At 34.9% G+C, this 18,210-nt stretch overlaps 1 protein-coding gene across 1 annotated transcript in view; it reads left to right on the forward strand.

The window, feature by feature from the left end:
- LOC149420758 (uncharacterized) overlaps positions 1-18,210 on the forward strand; it is a 130,061-nt gene that overhangs the window by 26,358 nt on the left and 85,493 nt on the right. The window contains exons 2-3 of the mRNA XM_089635510.1: positions 878-1,234; positions 5,483-5,725. Coding sequence (XP_089491636.1) covers positions 878-1,234; positions 5,483-5,725 — 600 coding nt within the window. The remainder of the gene's footprint in view (positions 1-877; positions 1,235-5,482; positions 5,726-18,210) is intronic.

An 18,210-nucleotide genomic window follows, 5' to 3' on the forward strand; every position in this document is an offset into this window, starting at 1 on the left:
ATATTAAAGATATCGGACTTAACCAATTATTTACAGATTTCCTCTAATAATATATGCACCCCATAGAAAAAAGGATGACACAAAAAGTGCCTATGGGCGTGTGATCCAAATATTTGCCTAATGGAGGCTTAAATTTCTAATAAAAAACTGTATTTACGAATTCAAATTAATCTACGTTAATCTACTACGTCAGACGAGTGTAAGTGAGACGGAGCTCTGGGCTATTGGGCTAAATGGATCATTTGTTTCCATTTAATTTTGTATGGAAAAAACTTTTTTTATTTTATTATATGACTTCCCCTAACAATTAATTTAATTTAAACTGAAAAGAAAAAATAGACGTAAAATAGTAACGTTTGTGGAATGGAAGGAAGTGTTATGATCGGTCAGTGGCTGAGTTGGCATCGCGTTTAGGTCCCACCCAGGCGTCGTGAGTTCGATTCCAGGGCTGGCTAGTCCTAAAACCCTAAGTCCTCTATCACAACACAAGCAACATTTTCCTCTTAATGAGGTAAGGTAGGAGATTTTCAAATAGTATCTTCATTACTGAAGAATGTGTGCCTTTCTTTACAAAAAAAAAGAAACAAAAAAGATATGTTATTTTTGCCGGCTATTTTTAATATGTTGCATTGAATTGAGGTCCTTTTTGGATGTAAGTTAGAAGTTTTCTGGAAGTCCTTTTTTCATTTTATACTCGTAGAGTCTGGAAATTATCTTACTAATTTTTAGTTGTAGTAGAGGACGTAATCGTGTGCATTAATTCCTATAATGTGGTATTTAGTTGATAGAAGGTGGCGGTGGTTGACCTTATATCTCTACTTAGAGGTTAGACAAAAGCTAATTTTGTTTTCCTTCTCACCGTCTTGTTTTGTTGTAGGAGGGCCAGCGGGGTGCTCTCTTGACCCTGGAGAGGCTTACCTCCAGGCTATCAGAGCCCGGCCTAGCGGGAGCTTTAACAGCCCAGCAAGTGCGCGCCCTAGCCACGAGGCTAGGCGCACTCTCCTCCCGGGCACGCGGGCGCGCCGGCGAGGCGGGCGCGCGCGCGCTGGGGGCTCTGCTCCGCACGGCGCGCCCGGCCGCCCTGCGCGCTGCGCTGCCCGCCCTGGCGGGGGCGGCGGCCGCCCAGGGCCCTAGAGCCCCCGCCCTGCTGGCAGACCTGGGACGACGACTGCCTGCGCAAGAGCTGCTGGAGGCGTTATTGGACGAGGATAGTCCGCATTGGAGGAGCACTAAGGTGGGTGATTTAATAATATATATAAGTTGCGCGTACCGTAACCTGGTGACTTAGTTTTTTTTTAACTTTCAAAAATACAGTTTTTATTATTAAGTCCCGTTAAACTGACTGACGTCAGTTTATCAACAGGTTATTTTAAAAATTACTTTTTTTTAAATACACATACAATTTTAACAAGTACACAAAATATACACATAATTACAATACTACAAATTTTTTTCTTTCGCATAACCATGTTTTACCATACATTTCCTTCTTCACTCCTAGTCAATTCACAGCTTTTTATTGAATTGGGTAACATGTTGTAAATTATTGGAACGAGGTAGAGTTCTTTGATCGTATTTATTCAGGTATCTGGGAACTACAAGTCCATCGTTTGCAATTAGTCTTGTATTATTTATTTATTTATTAACGGACATCGTCCAAATTACAAAATAACAACACGAATAAAGTAAAATTAAAAATACAGGAGTAGACAAAGGTACATAAAAGCAAAGACATGGTAGATATAATATAAGAAAACAAAGTGACAAGTCGAATCAAGTCAAGAATACGCCGTGGGTCAGGACCACAGGACACTTATAATATTTCGTCACTTGTTTAGCGACTGGCAAAAATCATTCAGACTTATCCCAAAAAAGTTAAGGTTTTGACTTGAGTTGACCAGTCTACACATTCTGGACAATGGTGAATAGTATCCATAATTTGTCGAATGATGGTTGAGGAAGAGAAGTTCATTATTTCTGAGTCTTTGCGAGGGTATATTGAAGGGAATGAGTTGCAGTAGAGTAGGTGAATCAATAATACCATTTATAATTTTGAAGAAGCAAATGAGGTCATTTCTTTCCCGACGGACTTCCAAAGGAGAGAGGTTTAGAGTTAGTTCAATTTCATCATATGAGTATTTGCCTTTTTCTAAACCTAGCATCCTAGCAATCCCTCTTAAGGGGGCGTTCAAGTATTACGTAAGCAGATTTATTACAATTATTTACCCCCTCTTCCCCCTTGTCACCAAAAGTGAGCAAAGTTCTTACCCCCCCCCACCCATGCTTACGTAAAAATTGGTAACTATATGCATTTTTCTGTTAATGTATTCTGTTTTTTTATTGATTCATAAGCAGCACTTATAAAATAAACTTAGGATAGAGGACTTTAATGCACATAATATTCATTTAAACAAACTTTATTGACACAGTGGGAATCCCCGAATATGTATTCGGTTTTCAAACATAGACAATGTGTGGGTTGCCAATGTGTAAAAAAAAATAACTACTGCTTAGCAGTGCTGACGTAATCACTACCTCGACCCCCCCACCCCCCCATGTCATCAAAAATAAGCAAAGTAAAGACCCCCCTGCCCCCCTATAGTGCTTACATAATACTTGAACGGCCCCTAAGAACCGATGTTGAACAGATTCAATGCGTCGAATGTGGACAGCATAAAAGGGAGACCAAATAACACAAGCATATTCAAGATGGGGACGAACCAAGGAGCAGTAAAGAGTTCTAAGGGTATTTACGTTTTTGAAGTCCGAAGTGATTCTAGTGATGAAACCAAGTAGTTTGAGGGATTTATTAACGATTGCAGTTATGTGATCCCGAAAAGAAAGCTTGCTATCAAGAGAGACAACAAGTTCTTTAATAGATGTAACAGTTGTTAAGCAAATATTATTAAGTTTGTATTCGAAGACAATCGGTTTTTTTGATCTATAGAAGGACATAATTTTGCATTTATCTACATTTAGTTTCAAACAATTAATTTTACACCAATCATTGAAAGAGTCGAAATTCGATTGGAAAAGAAGGCAATCATCGTGATTTTTTTTATCTTTAGAATTTTATTGTCGTCCGCAAAAAGCCAAAAGCGTGTATGAGAAAAAATACTAATAATGTCGTTTATATACAAGTTAAAAAGAAGCGGTGCTAGATGTGCTCCTTGAGGTACGCCGGACGTTACTTCAATAGTAGTAGACACAAAGTTGTTTATGAACATGTGCCACTATTTTATTATGTTGAGATTGAGATGTATGCTGACTCGCAATTTGAAGCCACAATAAAGCACTAACAGATAATAAATTTACAGAATTGTATAGTAATGACTTTGGTACGTCATGTCTTTGTTCGTATTTAGCTTTGTTTAATAATAATTTTACCAAAGAATATGCCAAATCTTGAAAAGAGAACATGATAAAGCTTCAAGAAAGGAACTCACATGAATATAACATTTCAATTTCTTCATTCCGTTCCGTTACGGAGTTTGAATAAAAGGAAGAAAATAAATACATTTATTCCCGAAACTAATTATGTAAAAATCTGGAAGAAGCACTAATAATCTCTAAATGGAATAAAACAAAGTCGCTATCCGCTTCTGTCTGTTTGTGCGCTTAGTTCTTATAAATTGCGCAACGTATTTAGAGTTAGAGTTTTTACTATCATTGAGAGAATTTCTTCCGAAAAGTTTTTGTATAAAATACATGCATATTTAATTATAGAAAGTAAGTTGTTGTTTTGTAACAAAATAGAAGAAAGTCGTTGTTTTGTAAAAATAATAAGAAAGTCGTTGTTTTGTAACAAAATAACGTGAACGGAACCTCAAAACTCTAGCCCAAACCATTTATAAGTCCCCGCGTAACGCCGGGTACACGTCAGCCAGTGTGAAATAATGTACTACAGAATTGTACAAGAACGGAACCTCAAAACTCTAGCCCAAACCATTTATAAGTCCCCGCGTAACGCCGGGTACACGTCAGCCAGTGTGAAATAATGTATCTACTACAGAATTGTACAAGAACGGAACCTCAAAACTCTAGCCCAAACCATTTATAAGTCCCCGCGTAACGCCGGGTACACGTCAGCCAGTGTGAAATAATGTACTACAGAATTGTACAAGAACGGAACCTCAAAACTCTAGCCCAAACCATTTATAAGTCCCCGCGTAACGCCGGGTACACGTCAGCCAGTGTGAAATAATGTACTACAGAATTGTACAAGAACGGAACCTCAAAACTCTAGCCCAAACCATTTATAAGTCCCCGCGTAACGCCGGGTACACGTCAGCCAGTGTGAAATAATGTACTACAGAATTGTACAAGAACGGAACCTCAAAACTCTAGCCCAAACCATTTATAAGTTCCCGCGTAACGCCGGGTACACGTCAGCCAGTGTGAAATAATGTACTACAGAATTTTACAAGAACGGAACCTCAAAACTCTAGCCCAAACCATTTATAAGTCCCCGCGTAACGCCGGGTACACGTCAGCCAGTGTGAAATAATGTACTACAGAATTGTACAAGAACGGAACCTCAAAACTCTAGCCCAAACCATTTATAAGTCCCCGCGTAACGCCGGGTACACGTCAGCCAGTGTGAAATAATGTACTACAGAATTGTACAAGAACGGAACCTCAAAACTCTAGCCCAAACCATTTATAAGTCCCCGCGTAACGCCGGGTACACGTCAGCCAGTGTGAAATAATGTACTACAGAATTGTACAAGAACGGAACCTCAAAACTCTAGCCCAAACCATTTATAAGTCCCCGCGTAACGCCGGGTACACGTCAGCCAGTGTGAAATAATGTACTACAGAATTGTACAAGAACGGAACCTCAAAACTCTAGCCCAAACCATTTATAAGTCCCCGCGTAACGCCGGGTACACGTCAGCCAGTGTGAAATAATGTACTACAGAATTGTACAAGAACGGAACCTCAAAACTCTAGCCCAAACCATTTATAAGTCCCCGCGTAACGCCGGGTACACGTCAGCCAGTGTGAAATAATGTACTACAGAATTGTACAAGAACGGAACCTCAAAACTCTAGCCCAAACCATTTATAAGTCCCCGCGTAACGCCGGGTACACGTCAGCCCGTGAGAAATAATTTATTTGATTTCTGCTCCATAAAATCAAAATTTCGCATTAGTTATCATCATCAGTCAGCCAGTTATTTTAAATTAACTACTTAATTCATTATTTAAACTTGGTTATATCAAGTTATTATTTCACTATTTATACTTGGTTAGTAATAAATAAAATTATATGCCCTTATTATAAAGTTTATCAAGAAAGCGCAGTTTAAAATTTAATTTAAAAGCACATATAAACAATAAAACCCTTTTTAAAAATTCATTGCAAGGAACAAAGTTAGTATACTCGTACATGTTTTCAGATGTCTGATATACAGCATTTTTATTTATTACATATTCTCAATTCTTAAATTCGCTAATAAAATATAATTTAATTGTACCAGCTTCGTGCCGGCGCGCTCCGAGCCGTGGCCCACACAGCACGAACCCTCCCGTGCGCCGGCGTGCGCGTGCAGTGGGCCTGTGCACGCTGCGCGGCTTGCGCACGCAGCCCCCGGCGCCGCGTGCGAGCTGCAGCACTGGACGCGCTCGCCGCCCTCGCACGCCTCAGCTCGCCGCGCGCCGTGCTGGCTGCCGTGCATCAAGAAGCGGCTGACCACGAGGATGGTGATAGATTATACGACGCTGTGAGTACACATCTATTTATTAATTCTTATTTTAAAAGAATGACAAAACGTTTCCCAGTTTTTATTTATATACTTATTTTCGCCGGGTATAAAGGCTCTATATGAAATATTCATAAACAGTGCAGTAGTTAAATATGACCGATGTAAACATGTATATACAAACTTATTGTACAGGATAGAAAAGATACAATTGAATAGGTACATGCATAATGTTAGAACGTCCGTTCTGGCCCAGCAAAGCATGAAAAAGTGCACCCTTGGTGCTGCTAAATGAAATCTCCAGCTGTCTTACTAAAGACATGTTGAATATTTTATTTAAGTTATCAACTAATCTAATTACTAACTGAAACATAAAATATAAACTGACATAAAATAGTTCATGGAAAGATGCATAAGATATATACATTGTTTATCCAGTTAAAGGGGGTTGTTTATCTGTTGTATAAACTTGAAATAATAATAATATCGGAATTTTTGCAATGTGTTTTAAATGTATTCTATATATTTATTTATTTTGAAGATTTCGTAAAAACAAATACCAATTTGGAAACTAGATGAAATTACCTTTTCAATTTTAAATATGCTGTAATGTTTAAAAATTGCACTATTTTAATTTAAAAAATATAAAATTGTGAAAGAAAAAAAGCTTAAGACAAAAATTTTTAATCAACACGTAGAAAATTTTCAGAGAATTAAAAAATCAAAAAACGCAGTATTTTTATTTATTTGCAAGATAACTGTAACTTCAATTTTTATCTCATTTATACAATTAAAAATTATTACAGTAATTCCTAGAGAAAAACCAAAAAAATAAAACATTTTGGATTAATTTTGTCACAACATAAACGTTGTTTTTTTTTAAATCTGTAGTTACCTACACTTGTATAAGACATTTATATTATTAGACAACAACACTTTCATAAAACTTTTATTAAATTCACGCGGTAAGAGTTAGTTAAAAAATAATTTATAATATGACATTATTAATAGATTAAATCTGACAAAAAATAACACATATACTAGTTTTTCAAATTAAATTTTACTAATATAATAGTGAATTGGTCACTAGAATAGAAATTGTTAACAAAAACATAATTTTTATCACAAATTTTAATATGAAAAACTATTGTTGTGTTATTTTTTTGACATAAATCAAAACTCATTCACGGCAAAACTGTCGTACAAGGTGCATGCGTGAAGGTTACTAGTTCTTTGCAGTGCAGTTAGAGATATTTTTAATTGGTAATAATACGAAAAATAAATTGTACAGTTTGTAACAAAAACACCGTTAACGGTTGTGAAGAGATTTTTTATTAGCAAAGTTGATGGTCTCTTGACATTTTCAGCATTGACCTTGAAGGCAAGGACTCTAAAATATATTATTGTAACGTGTATTGTAATAGGATTGTATAAATCTGTAATACATATTACTAAAAATATACATATTATTAATTAAAGTATCAATATTGACATTCATTTGCGCGTCCAGAGTCAAACAATTAAATTAGCTATACTAGATGAAAAACACGTTAAAGTAAGCTTATCTTGTAATATTGATATTCTAAATTCACTAATATCGCCAATATTTGTACTATTATAATTTAGGGTATAACCAAGAAAGCTTGAAGGACACAATCTCCTTGTTTAAAGAACTTTTGTTTATTCACCATGAAAGTTTTCCGATTAACAAGCAAGTAAAGTTTTCCAATAATGGCTAAGTTCTTTAGTTTTTCCCTAAAGTTTTAAAGTCCAGCATTCCGCTATAATCACCGTTCCAAAGTTTCTCCACACCCACTTTTAATATCTTAATAGGGGAAGGGAGGGCAGGATGGAAGGCTTAACTTTAAGATGTAAAAAAAAATATAACAACATAATATCAATCCTTTATTTTAATGAGTCTTCAGAAAGATCTTACATGCTTATAAAATTGAGTTATTAAAAATAATTAAAATTGAGTGTAAAATCTGTTAGGACTCATAATCGAAAAACAGGAAAAATTCCATCTTGCCCTAACCCTGAGGGCAGGATGGAAAGCTTATAAGGGCAAGATGGAATGAATAGGATATCCTTACATTTTACAGTTGACACATAAAAGACAACCGTTTTCTATGTCCGAACATAGTTCATGTGCCCAACCACAACACTGTGGACACTGTACCCAGTCCTCTGTGGGCGGTTCCACATATGCTTCTCCACATAATACACACAACACATCGTCTTGTGTTGACTGCTCCGGATGTTGTAGTATGTTCTCATCTTTTTCTGTCCTTTTCCCCTTTCTTTTACCCTTTCCTTTGCCCTTTCCCTTGTTTTCCTTGCCATTGATGACCGGATTAAGGACTAATTTTGGTTTCGCTTTCAGCTCCTTATTTTTTTCAATAGTTTCTTGGAAAGAAGAACTAGTTAGAATTTCTGATTTTCTACATCTCAATTTTCGTTTCTTTATTGTAAGAGTAACTTTTGGTGATGGAACTTCTTCATCCTGTTTTTTTTTTCATAACCATCATGGACAGTAGATGTTTCATTGGTAATATTGTCTACAATATTGAAGTTTATTGACGAATAATCATTTGTGTCGGTATTTTTGTCTCCCTCATCAGTCACAATGAAATGTTGTTCGCCTTCAATTACTGGAGCGTTTTCATAAGAAGTGGCCGGTGCAAATTCTAAATCTGTAAACAAATGTCTTTATATGGGAAGATGCCAGCCTTTCTAAACCCACTAGTGGCATTTTGCACAGTAGCACTTTTTTCATAGGCGATGCATACTAGCCTAGCTATATCAAACTGATTTACTCTTCTTCCAGGATGATTCTTTTAAAAGTGTCCAGGGCTTGCTCAAAAGCCACTTTGAATGAACGGTAAGCCGAGACGTCCAATGGTTGCAGCTTGTGGCTTGTGTGGGGGGGGGGGGGAATACTGACCATGATTATATGTTTTTCTCGAGCTAAATTTAAAGCTTCTAGATTTTGATGAGTAACATAATTATCTGGAATTAATTAAACAGGTCTATCTGCTGTTGGTCTTGTTTTCTCAATAAATATCTGTAGCCAGTTGTTAAAGGTGTCGTTAGTTATACAGCCCGAATCAGTTACACCAAGCTTGAGAGCCATTGGGAGCTCCATCCAAAAGACGTTCATTCATTCTCTTCCTGTGTCCTAATATAAAGCAAGGTGGGATGAAGCGACCAATAGCACTGCAAGCACAAATCACTGTGGTAAATTGCCATTTTTCAACGAGCTAAAGCTGTGGGCTCCGGTGTCTTGTAAGTTAGTTGGTGATGCCTTTTCATAAATCAGTTAAGCCATGCTCTCCCAGCCTTCTCACATGTAAATGGATGCGGTATTTTGTTTTGTACCGCCACCTCATAAGCAAATTGCTGTAGACTTTCTTTTGTTTAGCCGTAAAAAAGTGTGTCCCTTTCAATGGCAAGGTCACCATTTTTTCTCTCAAGTTCTTTCGAAAAAACCGAAATCTACCTAGGTTTTTGGACGCGGTACCTTTTTGATACAGCGGTGTAAGGTTCCGATCGCAATTCCGTATTTTAATGAAGCTGCGCGTATTGTAGTAGTTACAGCTTCGTCCATCACTATCTGCATTGTTTCTTCAGTTCAAGATCGTCCGTTTCTATTTGTAATATACTTGAACACCGAAAGCGAAACACATAAAGCGAAACATTCTCAATTAGTTGAAAAAAATTAAAACAGAAATCAAAATAATTGCACGCGGGCAAAATGGAAACTATTTCACCTTGCCCTAAAATGCAATTTTCCATCTTGCCCACAAGCTAACTGCCAATAATAATATCAATTTCTTAAAAAATCCTCAAAATTTTTTCCTCTTTAAATATCAATTCATACAATCTATTCCTTATAGTTAGTGTTTATAAAAACAAAATGGTAGTATTACTTACTTTGTATGAGTAATCACACTTTTAAAGTCCACTGATTTTGTAATAATTCGTCGCGAAAATACAAAACACGCGTGCAAGTTGCTTGGTGGCGCGAGCCGAACCGAGTCACCGGACATAAATACAACATGGCCGCCTATATCTGTGTGCGTAGAGACACGGGCACTTTGTCGCGCGGTTTGCGATAGGTAGGTAGTTTCCATCTTGCCCGCTCCTTCCATCTTGCCCTCCCTTCCCCTAACATGGTTTATAGCATTGAGATATAAACCAGCTCAATGGTTTGTAGAGGTATTTTATGTTGAAAATGATTTAATTAACGCCAAGTAAAAACAAAGAGAATCGCTTGATGGCGCAGTCATTTCAAGTCAAAAACCCTCCGTAAATAAACATAAACGATAATTCTTTTACACCGTCTTTCAAAACTTCGACTCTCGGTCGCTAAAGCTTTGATTTATTTTCTATGTCTTTTTTCCATCATAATGTCTGATTCAATACTGACTTCCTTCGTAGTTAACCACTTAACCGGCGTGCGCAAGTAAATTTTATTTGTTTAATTTGTATTATTCCACAAATTACTTAAATTCCAAGGTTTCTTTAAGAAAACAGTTCATGTACATATAAAAATTATAGGAACGGTTTCTTGTGAAGGTAGTTTTATAAGGCTTCTCGGGTAGGTTCATTCACGTACTCGTCGTTCACAAAGCCGGGCTGACCTCCGTCAGTTTCCGTTTCACAAATGTTGTTTGCTGTGTGGATTCCGGCTGAATAATTCGAATGTGGTCTGCACCAGAGGTTCACAATCTGTCGGTTGAGTCATTTTTTTTTTAATGTTTGAATATTATTTTTAATTGTTTTTTAACAGCAGGTAATAACGATTTTTTTTAGAGGATAATTAATGGTTAGTTGAAAATACTTTTATTATACAATAAATAGCTAAATATCGGATTTTATATCATACAAAAGACAAATTGTGAGCCCAGGAATCATGAAATTTGCACAAATTTTCTACGATTATCTATAGGATCTTTGTAGATTGTAGTTTTCATGCTGCTATTTCCCTGAATGTAAGTTTTTGCGAGACTTGACTGAATCCGCTTTGCAGTAAGATTTTTTAAAAACAAAATTACCAATTTTCGCTTAGTGGTGTATTCCCTTTTCATCTCTTCTGTCATCTATTTCCATAGAACCTATTCAACAGATGTTGAATCAACTTCAACATTTGTTCTATTCTGTATACATAGAATAGAGCAAGTTCTAACGAAATAAAATAGAGCAAGCATGGACGCGCAAAAATTCCTTTCCTTTTTCGAAAGTAGAACACGAACACAACACTTTTTGTAACTTCCAAATTATAGCAAAAATATGAACAGCGAACCCTAGAACGAACGAACGAACGAAATATTCAACATGTTACCAAGTAATATCAAAAATTGCAAATTCCAAAATAGATTTAGATATATGATGAAAACATGGCTTCTAAGTAGAGATACTTTAGAGACACTGGTCTTCACTGTCAATCAATACTTGTTATTCATTAATATGTAGAATTAGTGTTATTTTAGATTTATGTGTGCCAATAGTAATAATCTGAATATTTTATAATTATTAACAATATTTTGAATACTTAAAGTTAGTAATAATATTATGTACACATTGTAATTGAACATTTATATCCTGTTGACAAAATGCTTGTAATTTAACGAGAAAATACTCTAAAGACAAATAAAACAGTTTCAAGTGGGATTAAGATGCTTCTCTGTCCTTTTTTCTGATCCAAGAATAAATGCCTTTGTTCGTCTGCGAGGTAAGGGTTGCTTTGTGGCGGGCTTTTTCCTGTTTATACGCAGCATTAGAGTTTCAAATTTAAAACTGTAAAAGAACAGAAGAAACCAACTTTTAAAATATAGTTTCAAAAGTTGAGTTCTTTGTTAGATGGGCTACAAAGATATCTTTTACAATAACTAAAAATTGTTGGACACTACAAACTTTGAGAACTTCTGATCTCTGCAATTTATTTATATTAGTGAGCAGTTCACGGTCTCTTCAGTAATACTGGCAGCGGTCTGGTCAAGGGCAAGGTATCGGGTGGGGCGGAGGCGGAACACAACGGGAGATATTTCCAGCGGACAGGAAGTTATTAGGAAACCCATGTTCGGGGGCTGAGTAGTGTGTACCTACCTGGACACGCCACTGTTGCAAGGTTAAGGGTGGAACGTCACACACACAATATGCATACAGTGTAGATTCTCTCAGAATTACCTGCTTGCGAAGTAAGACAAAATCATGTGTTTGGTATACTATAGAAACTTTAAATTAAATATTGCGAGTAGAAGATATCTTTACCTTTGCCATAACGGAGAAATTATTTTATAAGTCTATAATTATAATTACGGGCGGGTACCAGGTTTCAATGGGCGTTCGATATTTTCATGCAACGAACTTCTAATTATAATATTTTTTTTATTAAATGTAAACTTATGTTTACAAGACAAGATTTTTATGCAAAGCTGAAAGGATAACAAATGATTGTAGGCAATAATTACTAGCCTGAAACACAAAAATAAATTGAAAAAATCTTTCTCGAAAAAAATAAATTGAGCCCGCACCTTTCTGGCCAGATATATTTTTTCTGGGAAGATTTTTTCAATTTATTTTGTGTTTCAGGTTAATAATTATTGATAAAATAATTTCTGATTGTCATTTATACCGATTACATAAGTTTAACTAAAAATTAATTAGAAATATCTTAAGACTTTTTTATTTAGGCACATTCATAATATGACAAAAATTCCACAACCTCGTCGGCATTTGTCGATTGATTTAATTGACAGTTGTTTGTTATTGTTTACGCGCCATTCGGCCGTCCCCCGTTATCTTTATTATTGCACAAAAACAAACAATCACTATAAAATAAATAAATGTCGAGATGCATACATGCACAATTACAGGTAAATAATATTCTAGAAGGAAACTAACTGCACTTTATGGGAAATTTTAAAATTTAGCATTTTGATTTTTAATTACGTAAAATGAAAATTCGCTTTCGTTGCATGGGACAAAAGCCATTTCGAATAATTTCTGTCAATTGGTATTACTGATTCAACATAAGTGGCCGACTTCACGCGGATAAGAAAAACAATGACGCGTTATTTTGTTTACAATATTAGCAACATGAAATAATGATTTTTTTCTCTACCAGCCAGTTTAAAGAACACAATTGAAACGAAAAATGTGAAATAATCAGAATTACTTGAGAGTCACACTAGTATCCTGATTTTACGTCTGTGACCGGCACTCACTATTTCAGTTTCTCGATATCTATATAAAAGGTTGGCAAAACTACAAAAATTTCGAAAATTTTCACATTTTTTCCCGCCGGATCACGTTGTGACTCCTCAACCATTCTAATAACTTATAAATAAATAAATTATTTAGGAAGTTTACTTTTTAAACGGAAACACAACGAACCGCTACAGACAATTGAATAACGTAAATTAAAAAAATAATCTAAAACAATATTACGACAAAAGTACATACTTAAATAACATAAATTATTTATTTAGGTATTATTATTATTATTTTGTTTAACCTAACCTATAATAACCCAATATAACCTAACCTAACCTATAATAACCCAACCTAACCTATTATAACTTAACCTAACCTGCAATGTCCTAACCTAACATTTTTTAAAAATATTTCTTAAATATTATTTATAAAACATGCATTTTCACCTTCATTTTATTTATCGAGTTCGGCTAAAATAGTACCTACCTAGTATTTGCATAGAGTAAATGGTAAAAATTCTAGCCACTGGTATCAGGAATACCAACGTTTTGGTATTCAACAAGGAAACAACAAGGTTTTATTTTAGTTGTCACAAACCATCTCTACAGATTTATCAAAAAATACGTACCAGTTTTTGACATCCCTCTCGTTCAAAACCTCACTTATTCTAGCATGCGATATTGCATAATACTTTCTAAGTATAAAAATGTTTAATTCCCTCATCGAACTGCGCTGTACAATTCCTTAAATATTTCAAGTTGCACGCAATCCCTCGAAAGCTCCAAGCATCGATATTGGCTTTTACAAAACTTAACACTGCAGCAAAGTCTGCATAATACAAAATACCAAAATGCTTCATATAAGAGCTGCATTGTTTGCTAACCGTTGTACACTACAATGTACAAAGTCTAGATAAACGTATATTATAGATATGTAGTCCGCAAGTGCACTTACTCCTGAAGTACTTCCGGAAGCAACTTTCTGTAATAAAACCCATCACGATATTAAACACCGTAATCCCGTGTTATTCAAATTTGTTGCATTGTTGAAACATGTTCTCAGAATAACGTTTTCATGCAAATTCAAGACGCCAAAATTTGCTGAAAACTTAAAATATCAAACTTCCAAAATGTTTTGATTTTTATTTTTATCTTCTAATGCCTTCCGGAGGTTGAACAATTACAATCAAATTTAATAATAAAATTATTAAGTTCTACAAGTATTTTTTGGTTTTTGTTATTGTTACAGCTGTTTCGGCTTTCAATGCCAATTTCAAACTGTTGTTCAAACATTTTCAAACTGACAGTTTGAAAATGGCCTTGAAAGCCGAAACAGCTGTAACAATAACAAAAACCAAAAAATACTTGCAAAACTTAATAATTTTACCATTTAATTTGATTTTAATTAATTTAAAAAAATTAAATGGTATTGTACGCACTAAACACAAAAACAACAAATAAAGGAACAATTGCAATTATTATTTTTTTGAAGGCAGCGGCCTTTCAAAATATTGTAGGTCGTACAATTTTGTCGTTAGTATCTGTATGGACAAATGCGTCGGATTTCTACCCAGGCGTCGTAGGTCCACTATTCTGCTAGCCTCCATCATTGCACAAGCAACATTTTCATATTTTTTAATGTAAATGGAAGGTATTCAAACATATTTTTTTATTTTGGTACAATATTTTTTACATTTCAGAGTTATTCAGTAATGTAGGCCTCACTGGTTGGCTTATTCGTAGCCGGGAAACGGTTTTTAATGTGAATGCTACACAAGATCTGAGCCAGTGAGACTTTAGCATCCCCTATTGGGGTATGTTGTGAAGGTAGAGGCTTTGAAAAGGGGAAGGAGATGGAGGAAATGAAGGTGTGGAAGAACCTGGCTATTTAGATATGGTCACCAAACAAGGCTTAAGCCATTTCAAGCAAATATATTGTTTTAGTATATAATTTGTGATACAATTCAACTACTCACTATGCTAATTACTAATTACTTGCGCATTCCAAATTTGAAGAGCCTTATCCCTCGACCACGGAAGCCGTCTACCTTTAAAAACTGTACCGTTCTCAGTGTTTTTATAAATTCTTTGTTAATGTTTATTAATTTAGTTTATTCTTTCTATTTTACCTTAACTGTTGTGCTACTTTGAATTTATCGTTTCTTATTACATAGTCACAACTGTCGCGTTTCCTACAATTTATAATATATTGCTAAAATGATAAATGTGTAGAAATAATAATTTATTTAATTTTCTTTCTAATGTGCTTTCTACTTGCTTACAATGTAGATTAAGGGTGCTCGTAGAATTTCAAATCAATCCACCATTTTAGTGCTAGCTTTTATCAAAAGCCATGTATTTATACCATTTGGCAGAAAAATTACTGTGTGCTTATAACAGTCATTATAGAAAATTACACAGCAAAATTACTATGCGCTCGTAATAGTCATTAAAGAAAATTACGCAGCAAAATTACTATATGCTCGTAATAGTCAATAAAGAAAATTACACAGCAAAATTACTATGCGCTCGTAATAGTCATTAATGAAAATTACACAGCAAAATTACTATGTGCTCGTAACAGTCATTAAAGAAAATTACTATGTGCTCGTGACAGTCAATAAATTATTCTTATTACAGATTTATCTAAAAAAACAGTCCATTTTGTGCAAAGTGCTCATTTTGGGGTTTTTGTTATTGATAATTCTCATTGAAAGAACTTTACTTTGGTTTTTAATTTTTCTTTCCCAAAAGTATTATATTCGATCACCAGATCACGGGCATGTGCCTAGTTTGGTGATCTTAACACACCCAAAAATTGTAAAGTAATTTTATTTTTATTTTATCCCAATACTCAATTAACCTTCGCTTCCAAAACTTTGATTACGTTTTTTCTAAACTTTAATTTACACCTAACTGTTTTTGGAAAAATACCGTCATGAAAAATATTATCATGTTGGTCTGTCAGATTTTAACAAATACTCTATCAAGGGATATGTTTTGTAGTATAATCTAGATTTTTTAGACTATACATCAAGAAATGGGCTGTCTGAAATCCGTGATTCTATTGTACCATCGATACGGCAAAATTTTACGGGCTAGAGCTTACACTTGAAACGGCGATTTCATTTTGTAGGTTATGTACAATGCAGCTACAATCATTGTATATGACCGTTCCGATCTCGCATCCTAACAAAGTATATGCAGAAATTTTCGAACATTTTTTCAACCAAGAAAAGAAATATTTTGGATACGTAGTTAAATCTGGAAACATGGGTCTCTTCAAGACTCGGTTGTTCACTCCTTCCTCTCCTCAATAAAAACCTCCACATAGACGATGTAACGTGTTATATTACACGTAAAATGAAGCGTAAATCAAATCTATAATAAAATACGACAGTAAAGAGCTCATTCAATTGGTTTTGAATAAATCACGAGAAAAGTGGAATGAAGGAAACAGCCTACCTGGAATTCCCATGAATCCGGGCAATAGGGCTCTCGATGAATTTGCACTGTTCGGGTGAAATTTCCTCCACAGCGAGATAAACGAGATGTGATTTTGATATTTAGCACAAACGATTGCGCCTTCTTGTTATACGATACGAATTCGACTGACTTGCGACAGTTTACAGTGCAACATAAATCATCTTATACTTTCCAATGTGGGTAAGGCTGTTTTAAGGAAAGAAATAGATAGTAGATATGATAGTTTATGGATGGGAAAATGATAGTGGGTATTATCCAAAACTGTTTCAATACTAAACAGACGACATTTCTGAGAGAAATTTAAAAAAATGATGAGGTATAATTAATTCCAGTTTAAGAGTATTTCAATGCCTTCTTTTGATGTGTTCAATTTCTCCTCCAACACCTGCGTGACTAACCAAGTTATAACAATCGCTTTACCAGCTATCCACACTTATTCTTTGTTTCTCAGAATTCAGAAAATTGAATCGTACTAGGTATCAGGAATTGAATGACGTACGCAAATTTGCTGGCGGAATATGTTTCATGAATAACCCTTGGTTCGCTGATTTAAGTGATACTATATAAACTTTATACGGGGAACACTACACGATTAGTACTAGTAGATATTTAACCCGATAATAGGATACTCGCACCTAGTTGGAAGGTCATAGTTTTTTAAATACCTACTTAAATATATATATGCCTGTAAGATATCTAGTTGTATGCACTTCTATTTTAATTCTCGAACGGTGAGCTCTGGAGGTCTAGCACGGACAAAACCTTATATCAATACGATATTGATGAAATCCGTCATCTATGGTCAGATAACGATATTTGCAAGCACGGTCAGTATATGATTCCGACAGTCGGTAAACAAAAGCCGCTACTTTCAGCGCGGCCTCCAAGGTTGGATAATTTGGATAATGTCATTCGTCATGCAAAATAACTGGCGAATTAATAAGTGGGAGTGAACTAACTAAGCTCTTAGAACTGAAAGAAATCGTACACGCGATCCATAGACTTAATAATACGCTATTAATTGATTCCGTTCCAGCACCGAGAAACAAAAGTTGTTAGTTAAGGCTAATGACCTCATCAACTAATTAACTCACTTTTTAATTAATGGGTAAACTGATTTTTTGAAAATTAATTAAATAAATTTTAAAGTACTTAAAAGTGAATTAAATGTTTATTTAGAAACCGGTTTTAAATTTGAAGGGACAAAATAAATCGTGACTGAACTGCACAGAACGAAAGACCTTCAAATTTTATCATAATAATTTTTTTAAGATTTTATGTGCATTTCATTCCTACTTTGAATATTGCATGTTTGTTTGAATGTTGTTTATTGTTTCAGTAACTTTGTATAATTTCACTGACCTCTTATAATGTTTTGTAAATTTTGATCGCAAATCAAAAAATAAATTGCTTCTATGCAGTTTTCATGTTGTGGTCTGAGTCTCAAGAAAATAGAGTATTGCTAATATATTAAAAAATCTCTTCAAATTATTGGCAATCCGGTTGAAATGGGTTTCCATGCCGTTTCCTGACAAACTTTTAGTAAATTCCTATTAAATCGGAAAACGTGTTAATGTGCCTGTACAGTAACAAAATGCGTAAATATTAGAATTTTTATGAACACGTATTCCGACATTGTTATAATAGATCAATAAACCTATCAATTCGTTCGTTAAGGGCCTGCAATCCCCTTTAAACTGGCGATATTTATAATTTGAAGAGATTCTTATTAAATTCGCAATGTTCAATATCGGTAATTTTCCTCCGTATACAGCCTATCACATATTCTAGCTTTTACAACAA

Source organism: Hesperophylax consimilis, chromosome 9 (assembly GCF_061612785.1).
Source record: "Hesperophylax consimilis isolate HC1 chromosome 9, BYU_Hcon_1.0, whole genome shotgun sequence".
Lineage (NCBI taxonomy): Eukaryota > Metazoa > Arthropoda > Insecta > Trichoptera > Limnephilidae > Hesperophylax > Hesperophylax consimilis.